This window comes from Chironomus tepperi, unplaced genomic scaffold, assembly GCF_022539635.2.
Source record: "Chironomus tepperi strain 1889 unplaced genomic scaffold, CSIRO-AGI_Ctep_v1 contig_382, whole genome shotgun sequence".
Lineage (NCBI taxonomy): Eukaryota > Metazoa > Arthropoda > Insecta > Diptera > Chironomidae > Chironomus > Chironomus tepperi.
The window spans coordinates 177003-189120 of NW_027226504.1; the positions used below are offsets into that span (position 1 = coordinate 177003).

Here is a 12118-nt window from a genome sequence, read left to right on the forward strand (position 1 = left end):
CTTAATCGAATAGATGAATTTGAATATTCTCAAATGTCTCAAAATGGAGATTGACTGTAAATCAATCACTTTGTAGAATTAAGATTAAGTAATAGTTTGTCTATTTCCAAAGTGATCAATTTATGTTATATTTCTTCTTCTGATTTAATTCATTTTTTTTTCTCCATCGATGATAATTTGATATTTGATTTATGTCTATTGTGTAGTAATAGTCTCTTCTTTTTTTGACGATATAATATTTATATTTCACTTATTTTATTTACAATCAATTAAATAAAATGAATTATTGTACATAAATGAATATGGCGGGGGTAGAAAAAGCGAGAGTTTGTCGAGATAGCTGTTAAATCCATTAAGCAATATATTTCTATTTCTGAGATATGATTGTTTTAATTCTTTTCTTATTTTTCTTCTCCAGTTCAGACAATTTTATGATTTAAAAATGGAAAATGAGTTCAATTAACAGCGAAATTTTATGGGTTTTAACATACAGACATAAACGTTTTTTATGAAAAGCTTGTGTGTGCTATTTCAGATTCAATTAAACAATCGGATTCAGTAGCAGAATTAAAGAAATTAAGTAAAGATATTTTTGAGAAGAAAAGATTGCAAGCAAGTGATTAATAGTCACTCTGCAATAAAAGTATCTGCATTGAGTTAAGTGAGAGTGGGGCAGGCAAGGCTAAAAAAATCTCCTTTTTTGCTACTAAAAATAGTCAATTCTCTTTGCACGAGTGCAATTAATCAAAAAGAAATCGTCTGGAAAATAGATAATATGAATGTATGAATACGTGCTATATATATCACCATAACACATTATTCATTCATTTTCATCACAATCTTTTTTGTCATCAGTAAAGCACACAGCACATCATTCTTTATTTTTAACAAAACTAAAAGTACTTCTTACTATTCTATAAAATATGGCAAGCGTAGTTCATTTTCAATTTAAATTCAAATTATTTCTTTTTTATCATCGTCTTTTTTACCGGCCGGTTGACAAAAACTCAACAGTATGCGTTTAAATAATATTCTATATATGGCGAAATACCGATAAAAAAAATCTACACATGAAGCAATAAGAAATAAAAAGTTTTATTTTTTAAATATGGCAAGTCTATATCGACATTCATTCAATAAACCTTCTTCGTTTGTCTCATCGTTATTCAACTCCAGTCATTCTTCAGCAGAACAACAAAAAAAACACAAAATAAATAAACTGTACAAGAAGGTTTTAAAAATGATAATTGAGTTGAGACGAAGACACATGCACACACATTGTCATTCCATCGATCGATCACATAGAGACAGTGGAAGTGAAGTAGAAGGAATTACTGTGAATGGGGGGATTCTTGCTACTGAAATAGAAGAAAAGATAAGTTAAGAAGTTATTGTAGGTGGATGAGTAGAGCGTTGATCGGATTCTGTTGGAATTTTGTCTGTGCTTGTTATGCAAATCATTTTAAGAAGCTTTCAGGCGTTAATTTCTAGAATGTTTAATGATGTGAAAAAGAAGTTTGAGAGTCAGTGACTTTTAATAACCCATGATTCAAATTTTGATGATTATGATGATGTGCATGTTTAGATTCTCGGAATTACATAAAGTAAGACTCAATTCTCTCATGATTCACAGAAATTGTCATTTTCTAAAATTAAAATCCACTGTACAAATTGAATAAGCAACAACACACATACACATAAAAGCGACAAAACAATCTAGAAAGGAAGACGAAGAGGTATTGAGGAAGGAAAAAGATAAGAAGAGTTATATAATAAAAATGCAAGTGTTCAGGGTTAGACGAAATTCATATTAAAGCGAAAGCAGGAAGGCAAAATGACGAATACGTGAAGCCATAAAAGAAGGTTAAAAACATCCTGATGACACAAAATTTTATATTCATGGATTACAACAGCAACCCCTATAATTTTTAGTTCTTACGTTTTCTGAATTTTTTTCCCTACATTTTTACTTCATTTTCATGCAATTTTATCAAGCCAGTTGATCGAGAATGTGAGATAAAATTCTCATGTGTAAATACGACTGTGCTCAATAATAATAAATAAAGCGATTTACATACGAAAATGAAGAAAAAAGGAATAATTTTTTTGGATATTTTTAAATCTTGTAGAATTCCATTGCAATTTCATCTTCATTCTCCCACCCATAAATGCAGTTTTTTAATAGCATCACATTCATTCCATTCCAGACAGATTTCACCCCACGGCAGATACATAACTTTTCAATTCTATATACATTTTTATTTCTTTATTTGATTTGAACATCATACGACATTTGCATGATTTTCATTTTATTAGTTTGAGAAATTCTTTGTCATGACTTTACTGTTTTTTGGAGAAATGTCGACAAGCCCCATTCGGTGAGTCATAATCTCATCAAATGGTATCCGTTCAAAAACACGCACACTTTTATAAATGGCTCAAAATGTTTTCTATAAAAACAATAATAATATTCATCACATTTGTGTGATTTGAATGTATAAATTCACATGTGTCAGCAGTTATTTCTTTTTCTTCCTCAATATTAAATATTCATAAAATGAAGGAGTAAAAAAAAACTTAAATATAATATTTATTTTTGAAGTAATAAGAGTGAAAGAACTGTCGAGAAGACAGCAAAAAAGTGGGTTTTTCAAAAATAAAAATTAATAAATGTCTTGCATGAATAATGCACATAAAGCTTATTTTCGAATGATTGCATAAAGTAAAAATATTTCCAAGTGAAATTTCATAAAATTTTATTGTACCATTATCCATACAAGGACAAAAAAAAAGTATAAAGTAAGCTGAATGCAAAAATGGAAACAGAAACAGAAATCTTCTTATGAAAAAAAAGTATCGCTTTCTTCTTAAATTAAAATAAAACTCTGTAAAACTCTTTCACATTATTAGTCAGTGACTATATTGGATTGTGAATAATCTGTCCTTGTGTCTGAATGAGTCATCATAAATTTCGTATTTAATGAGATTTAAGTTGTTGAGATTCATGCAAATTATCGATATTCTAGAAACTTCAAGCCATTAATCGACCACACAAAGCTTAAAGTACTTAGTAGAGTGCCTAAGTGTTTGATCAATATTCAAGCTTTTCTGATCCTCAATTCTTCATAAAATTTTGAACGTCCTTAATCTTTAGGTGCTTCACGAATCCAACTAACCCCAAATTAACTGCAAATTAAGGTACGATATCGATTTGGATTTTGTATGGCCCACTCGACTCCAGAGGATTGCTGCAAACTGACTCAACCATGCTAAATTTCCCTCTGCGCTCCAAAAATCCATTCAACCCTCCCAATTTTCCAACTTGCTATTTTCCCATCTCCTGCAATGTCATCACCAACATCGTCGTCATCATATTGCATTCAAAATGCTGAAGTTTCTTTAATGTACAATCTGTAGAGTTTTTCTTTTCATGCGACTTCCTACCATCATTGCTGATGCGATTTTCAATTTTCTTTCACGATGCACATGCTCAAAACCTTTTTTTTTTCATAATTTAACAAGAACGAGCGAGAAGAACAAAAATTTAATCCCAATTTCCTCTCGAAGAATTTCTTTCATTTCTACTTTATGAATAAAATAAGAAGAAGTTCCAAGTTTAATTAACTTCATTAAACATTGCAAGAATTTCGAAAATTTCAAGCTATGTAAATTATTTTGTTCTTCAACTTCATTATACTTATGAATCTTTCGCGATCGCTTACGATCATCATCATCATCATCGCTGTAATTCATCACACAAAAATAGACATTATGGAAGGTAATTTAGATTAATCACCAATTTGAATCATACCATGACGAGAAAAACCATTGGAATGACAAGAAAGAAAATATTTTTTCAGTTTCATAGAAGAATTTTTTTGTTTAAATTTAACAAACTTATAAAAAAGTGCAAAATAAGCCTCTTTTTATACTTAATACAATACTTAGTTTCCAAATAAATATATATTTTTTCAGCACAGATGGAGGAAAAATTATTGTTCCATTTCGTTTATTTTAATTGAGTTTGAACGATCGCAAAAAGTACACACACAGTAAGAGATACATACTTAATAGAGGTGAATGGAGAGTAGAAAAAAATGTTATAAATTGTATATTGAAGCAGGTACGGAAATTACTGTTGATGGACGAATTAACGCATTTTAGTTTATTCAAAAAGCTTTTTATCCATTTTTAGTCATATCCCAGATGTATGATTTTGAATATTTATCATCAGTGCAGCTGCATATAATATGAAATCATTTTCGTAGTACTATGAATATGCTGATAGTCAAGTATGATTAAGATTAACGTGTAATACTGATATTCGACATTACAAATTTCATAATATGTAAGTCATCAAATGCTTTCTCATCTGTAATCATTTGCGCACCACAAAAATTTCGCACAGAATCGCCAATTCAGAAACGAATAAAAACACACGTATAAATAAAAATAAGAATGAGTAAATAGATGAGCTCATGTATGATAATGTACAGTCGTTTAAATAAAATATTGCATCATTTTTTATCAGTCTGAGTTTCAAAAAAGCTACATTCTCTTCCCTCGTGTCACTTATTTTTGCTCTCTAATTTAATACCATATGAATACCATTTATGCCATAATAGACATCAATAATCAAAATGAAAATCAAGTTCAAATTAAATTATCGCAAATGGGTAAACAGACATGCAACAAAGTCATTTCACCCAATGTTTCAAGGTGGGCTTATGATTTACGGTTTTTCGGATTATTCGGGCTTGCTTTTTCCACCTTAATCAACTTAAAAACGATATCCAATTAAATTATTTTATTGGCCAAAAAAAATTGTTTAAAATTGTGGAAAAATTTCTATTGAACATACAGACGCATGAACACACGAATATAAAATCCGAGGAGGAAAGGAGCATTATTGATTTTCACATTTTACCATTAAATCGAGGTCACCGAACTGCACATATTTTGCAATGAAGTCAGAGTGATAGTAACAAAAAAAGAAGAAGTTTCAAACCTTTCTTAAGCAAGCATAAGAAAAGAGGGAAAGAATGAATAATTTTAAACAGATTTAATTGAAATCACGCTTTGAGCAAATCGCACAACATAAATTAAACATGCTTAATATTTGCTTTTAAATGATGATTGAAAAATGAAGAAGATTGACTAAGTGAAACCTTTGAGCCCAGCGTGCTATTATTCCACACCAAATAATGAATTTCTCAAAGATGAATCTTTGTATGTAATGAGAACAATAGAGCACCGGAAGCTTGACGCAAAAGATTCATGACTTTATGATTTTTTCATACATTTCATCTCTCATCTCTCAGATTTTGTTTGAAAGAATTTTTTGAAAAAATACAGAAATCTCTCCCGCTAAATCTCTCGAAAAAAGCAAAAATTAATCAACAATTGTAAGAATGTGAGCTTCTCATACAAAGAAAAAGTACTGTGATCAAGTGAACGGAAATTTGCCAAAATTAGTTTTAATCTTACAATTCTTCATTACTTTTTTTTCATAGGAGAAAAAAGAAACGCAGAAAAAAAGAGAATGAAAAACTAGAAAAATTCCTCATAACGACAATCAACCCATTGAGTTGTTTTCAAATCATTAAGCGAACTGATGATCATGATGATGATGATTTAAAACAGCCGACAATTAGTTTACTTGTGAGGGTTCATTGTAAAATAAAAAAAAATGCATAAAAGAAGAAAAAATAGAAATTTTTTCATTCAAACAGTTCAACCTGACGAAAGGCATTAAGACTAATTTTTGCAAACATGAAAAAATGGAAAACCGCAAAATTATTTTTTATAGAAAAGATAAGCGAAATCATTCAGCTGGAATAATGTGAAACTTTCAATTAAATGTCGAAATATAAAATTGGAAAAATTCTTTTTCTTCTCCACCATCTTTTATTTTTATAGCCCAAGAAATTTTAATTCTATTTCCAGTAATTTTTTTAATAGTTGAAATTAAAAATTTTGAGGCCTTTTTTACTTCAACCATTTCACATCTTAATTAACTATTAAAATTTTCTCATTTTTTATGATATAGCGAAAAAATTGTTAATTGGACTTGAATGCCCCCAGACGTAGAGGAGTGAAAAATAAGTAAATAAAGAGCAATTTACCTTCAATCTATGCCTCGTTTCTCACAATAACTTTGACTTTTTTCTTATTTTTTTAACTTAAGCTTGATTGGATCTTAATCCTCCTCACACCTTATTTCGATCGCCGTAACAAAAAAACTTATTAAATCGTTCTTATTGCTCTTGTTCAGGCAGAAGAAAAAAAAGGTTCAATTGTAAGTGGATTTTTCTTGATATTCTCTTGATTTATATTTTATTGAAGAAAAGAATGAAAAGCAATTTTCACACCAGATTTATGTATAACTCTTTTTTTTGCTTGCTTACTTCCAACACACACTCCTTCGTCTACGAATAAAAATCACCTTTCGTTATATTATTTTAATACTTCTTTTTCCCTTTTGTTTCAAGGTTTCCTTTCTTATTTTATTCAATTTTTTTTTCTTATTCTTCTTATCGGCTTGGTTTTATTTGCAATGTCTGTTCTTGTACCACACAATGAGGAACAATCATCAAAATAGTTTCGAATTTAAATTTTTTTATTGCACAAAATTTTTTTTTTTTTAAATTTTCAAAACTTTTTTTTTTTGGTTGAAAAAAATTTAAATTTTTCACACAAAAAATTTTATTTAATTTCACAAGCTCTCTGAAAGAGGATCTACACAGCACGACGTTTTCAGCTAGACTGTGGTATTTTTCTCCATCCGAGTACAGAAAAAAAAAATTGGATTGTGCTGCTATATTATTACTCTTGTTGTTCGTACTCTTCTTATTACTTCATTTTTTTCATGTGTTTTTTTCTCTGTTTTTTCAACAATTGGAATATTTTTTTAATGCTTTATATTTTGCCAACAAATATGCTTCTATAAAGCTCTATTAATGTGGGTCGTTGAACGTAAGGAAGGACTTAATCCTTCAAATGGGATTCCTCCCAAAATTGTCAAAAATTGAGATTTATTAACATTTAAATTTGAATAATTTTTGGGAATTTAAATACATTGACATGCAGCAGAATCAGTCATAATAATGAATTTAATGATAAGCACTTTAATTTATCAACAAGCATTGAAAGTATTTATAGAAAAAGAGGTGACTGCAAAGTCCTTATAGCACAAATAATCGAACGATCACGCTCAATTACCTCATTAACGAGCGATAATGCACATCTATATCACTCGGGTAGCTTGACAATTTAAAATTCATATTTTTCTCTTTGTATAAAAACAATATAAACTATGTAATTGAATGCAAAAGTCCCCAGATGCAAAGGAACTCCAGGTTGAAATTCTTATATGATAAAAATCGATAATAATGAAGATGACAATGTGAAAAAAAATAAGAGCAGAACTACAATTACTTTAAGAGAATAATGGAGGAAAATCTTTTTTATATTATATTATTGCCGGTGCATTTATCATCGGTGCAACCGACGACTAGCTCAATACATAGTATCACAGCGCATGCAAGAACGAGACAAAATATGAGAAAGAAGAAAAGAAGAAAAAAAATTTTTTTATTCAACGACGAAAAAAGCCGGCTGAACGTTAAAGTCTCTGTATATCGTGTGTAACTGTGTTGCTTATTGTTTTTGTTGTTTTATTTCTTATGAGTCATCGGCCACGAACGAGGCATTCGTTTGCGTGTACATATATATATACAATTACTTGTTAGTTTTTCTCGTTGTACATTTTATATTTTATATACCAAAAATAGGGAAAAAAACAGTATATAGCAACGAAAAACTTTTTATGACTAACTAAAAGGGAGATTTGTTTTATTTTTATGGTTGAGTGTAAGGATATGTCACGTACTTATAGGACAATATTCAATTGCATTTAGTTAATTCCTTATTCCGGGTAATTTAAATTAAAACACGATCAAAGGCTACAAAAAAATGCAGCAGAGCACTTGATAAGTCACTCAATCGTATTAATAACGAAATGAAATCATTTTATAAACGTAAAACATGAATAATTAGAATTTCAGAACGATTGAGGCAAAAATACACCGTATAAAGTGTGGCTTTATTATAACGCTTTTAAAATTGAGAAATCACCTGCCCATGAAAAATTATTGAATACCATTCGTCGCCGCTTAATCATTAACGTTTATGATTATGTTACACTCATTTTAATGCAATTTCGTATCGAATCATTGAGCAGTGCATTTGCAAACTTGCTTATTAATTGGTCTAATTTTTACAGTTTTATTAATTTGTTTCCAATTTATTTTTATATTCCGTTGATTTGAGATTAGAATAATAATAAATTTTAATTATAATTAAATGCACTGTGTTGAATAAGGTTTCATGCTTCTCAAGACTGTTTCTCATTTTCCTTCCTTTCAATAAATTGTTTGATTAATAATTATGAACGTTTAAAGCTTTAATTAGACTGACTTGTGACTGACAACGTCAGTTATGTGCATGATTATGGAAAATTAAAGGTGCACAACAAAGAGCGAATTGGGGATGAAAGACTTTCTCTAAATGAACATTCACTCCCCTATTGCTCAACATAGCAAAAATCAGAGTCAAAATTCATAAAGCTTTTGAGACATCGCCACTAGATTCTGATCACTATCGCGTCTCATACCAATGAATATGTAAATTTCAGCATTAATCCCTATTTTATTCTATTCAATGACAAGTTGTTTTTAATTAAGATTTGACATCAGCTCTGTATGAACAGGTAGAATTAGATATTATATACATCGGATTACATAGATTAATTTGCATTTGCAGTAACAGCAATAAGCATAGTGAAATTATCATGCTGTTACAAAGTAAAGTTGAGTGAACTCAATCGAACCACTCAGCTGACCGAAAATACAAGCAAGTCATCCAGTTATGTTTTCGTTCAAGGTAAGCAATGAAGCCAACAATTTGGGAACGATAATGCACGATAATAAAGCAAATACTTTTCTAATTTTTCGTGTACAAAAAAAAGAAAAAGGTATTTTTTTCGCAATATTGAGCAATAAAATTCATGATCAAAACTTTCCAATTGATTCGGTATTGTGCAATAAACTTTTATGAATCGTTCGATTTTACAATTTGATCATTGAACCATCAAAAAAAAATATATTTTTTTAAAGATTAATTAAATGTTGAAATAAATGAGAATAATATGAAGAATTGCAGGAGTAATTAATAGTTAACTTACTTGGATTTTCCTTCAGACGCTTATAAACAGTCAGTGCAATGTCATCTTCAGTCAATGAATCCCATAAACCGTCACATCCCATAACAAAGAAGTCTTCCTCGCCATCCAAATCAAGGACAGCAATTTCCGGCTCAGCACTAACAAACGGTTTATGCATAGCATCACCAATTGCTCTCGAGACAGCCAGTGAGCCATTAACACGATATGAATTGCTCCAATAAAGAACAACACCACCCAAATCCTCAATACGTTTTCTTTCTTGTGCATCTTCTGGTGAATGCTTTCTAACGATCTGATGAACATTGCCTAATCTAGCAATTAAGGCCTGCGAATCGCCACACCATCCGATGTAAAGTTTCTTTTGTGTTTTTCTATAAATTGCACACAATGCGGTCGTACCAGAATTTAAATTCTCGGCATTAGCCTTTTTTAGAAACTCTATATCTGTGACTAAAAAAGCGGCACTCATTGCTTTTTTAATATCTGATGGATAGCTCGGATGAACAGAAATATTATAGTTTAAATGCGAATTTGCATAAGTCGCGGCATCACTGCCTGAATGTCCATCAAAAATTCCATAGTAAAATGTGGGTTCAGTATCCTAAAAAGTAAGATTTTAGATGACATTGTAACTATAGAGCTGAATGAGTCATAAATATTGTTTCTAAGCCATTACCTGAGTGTTGAAATATCCATTAAAATCTTCAATAATAACATGCTTATCCTCCATTGTTCTGCGTGCATTTTTAATAGCGTCAACAGACACTTTCGGAGGTTGCTTCAATTTCGTTAATTCAGAGGCATTTGGGGATGAGGGCGGCAAAGGAACATCATATAACTTGGCATTATCTTGTAAATCAAATATAAGACTATTAACTACGGCAACAACAACTCTAACGAGTTTAAGGGGCTGATATATGTCTCGGTTACTATCATATCCACAATCTTCGGGTGCATCGTGTACTTTTTCAAGGATTTTCTTCAAGGCTGTTTGTATCAAATATATTCGTAATGTTGTTGGACACGATCTTCTACAAATATAATAAAAAGAAGAAATAAAGTGAAATATTATCGCAGATATTTATAGACCTACTAGGAATTACGAGGAAAAATGGCACATAAATATATTATAATTTAATTAGAATTCATGATTGATGGCTGAACTAGTCTTGTTTTTATTGTTTTATGAGTTTACGGTGCTAATTGAGGAGGCTTGGTGTTTATTTAAAAGGCAAGCAAGCACATGAGCCGCACTCATAACAAGCAAATAATTTTCTTCTTTCCTTATCATTGTCGTGTGTTTTTTTGTGACTCTGGAATATGTGTTCGATGATAAAAAGTTGTTTTTTTGTTGCTATAATTTTCTAAGCCCACGATATGAATCATTAAATTAAAATTATATGGAACTGAGTAACGAAATATAATTTTGAGCATTTTCAATGACTAATGCGCATATAAATTTGCATGAATTAGCTTTTGATTTATGATTTGAGCAATTACAACAAATTGTCAGTAAATCATTAAAATTTACATGAGTTTAACAACCCAGAACATCCAAAATGCTTCTAATTCCAATCATAGTTCTAGTCATAATGCTAAAAAGGTCACACCGCATTGCATCATACGGTAAAAAAAAAATATTACAATGAAATTTCATGATGAATGTTTAACAAATGGAAATAATCATCATCGCCACATCGGAAATAAAATATACTGAGTGATGATGATCTCAAAGTTTGAACAATATTTGATCATCATTTTCTTGCAATCACACACACGCCCTTACCATAAAACACGTAGATTTATATATATATGGAGGAAAAAATGTATTACTATATCAAAATCCATCGAGAAGTGAAGAAAGAACAGAGAAATTGTTAGTTCGATTCTAAATGAGATGAAAAAAAAATGATGAGAATAGAGCAGCATAGAAATTGTGTATAGTGTTAAAGCAGTTATGTTGTAAAATAACAATTGCATTCACTATATTTCTCTTTTGTTATGCTGATTTTTCCTATGTACATATACAATAAAGAAGTAATGCTGTTTTTCGGTCGGAGGAAATAAACTCTTCGTGCGGTTATTTTAAACGATTAATTAAATATAATTAAACTCTTCTCTATATATATTTTATCATGAATGAGCAAAAAAATTGCTTGAAAGTTAGAAAAAGTACTAACACATAAGGCCAGGCGCACATTGAACTGTTAATGTTAATTTCTGTTGTTTTGTGCCATTTTTCTTCCATGTTTAATGAATAATTTCAATTTTTGGACATGAATATTTACCCTAAATAGATCAACAGCCATTCGATAATTTCACCATGTATCTCATAATCCCGAAGACAATAGCCGGAGACTCGAAGAGGCAATTGATCATGCTACAACAAAAAAATAATATTGGATAGAAAGAAGAAATGTTGATATTATTTTGGATATAACAGTTTAATCTTGAACTTACGGGATCAATTGTTTTTGCAAATTCCTCTATATATTCTCGATATTCTGCATACTCAGCATCCAGATTCATTTTGATAAGTTTAAAAGTTACACAAACAAATAATACTGATAAAATAATTAATCAACTTTCATTAACAATTTTTACTTCCAGATAATTTTTTTGCTAGTTGCGATCTTTTTTAAAACAATTTATTCACTAAATGCTTAATTTCTTATCTTAAATACACAATGTCTTTAGCACTTAACAATTTACGTCTAGTACACGATAAATTCTCGAAGTTTAATTATACTATAATATAAAATTCTGTCGTTTCGTCGAGTAATTTAATTTAATTTACAATACAAGTTTATCTCTATAAAAAAATTTGCTCGATTTGATTTTGTTTTGCGTGTGTGGAAGGTACAATGGTGACTC

The 12118-nt window shown here is 30.0% G+C and overlaps 1 protein-coding gene and 1 long non-coding RNA gene across 2 annotated transcripts in view; one reads left to right on the forward strand and one right to left on the reverse strand.

Moving 5' to 3' along the window:
* Positions 1–11996, reverse strand: part of LOC139096280 (uncharacterized) — a 44241-nt gene extending 32245 nt beyond the window's left edge. Inside the window, exons 1-4 of the mRNA XM_070647975.1 lie at positions 11705–11996; positions 11533–11624; positions 9921–10275; positions 9245–9845 (exon numbers count right to left, since the gene is read on the reverse strand). Of these exons, the coding sequence (XP_070504076.1) occupies positions 9245–9845; positions 9921–10275; positions 11533–11624; positions 11705–11773 (1117 nt within the window). The 5' untranslated portion in view covers positions 11774–11996. The remainder of the gene's footprint in view (positions 1–9244; positions 9846–9920; positions 10276–11532; positions 11625–11704) is intronic.
* On the forward strand, positions 3544–5796 carry LOC139096282 (uncharacterized). The gene is made up of 3 exons (XR_011544962.1): positions 3544–3778; positions 3976–4123; positions 4196–5796. It is a non-coding gene; the product is annotated as an uncharacterized lncRNA (long non-coding RNA).
* Positions 11997–12118: the final 122 nt, after the last annotated feature.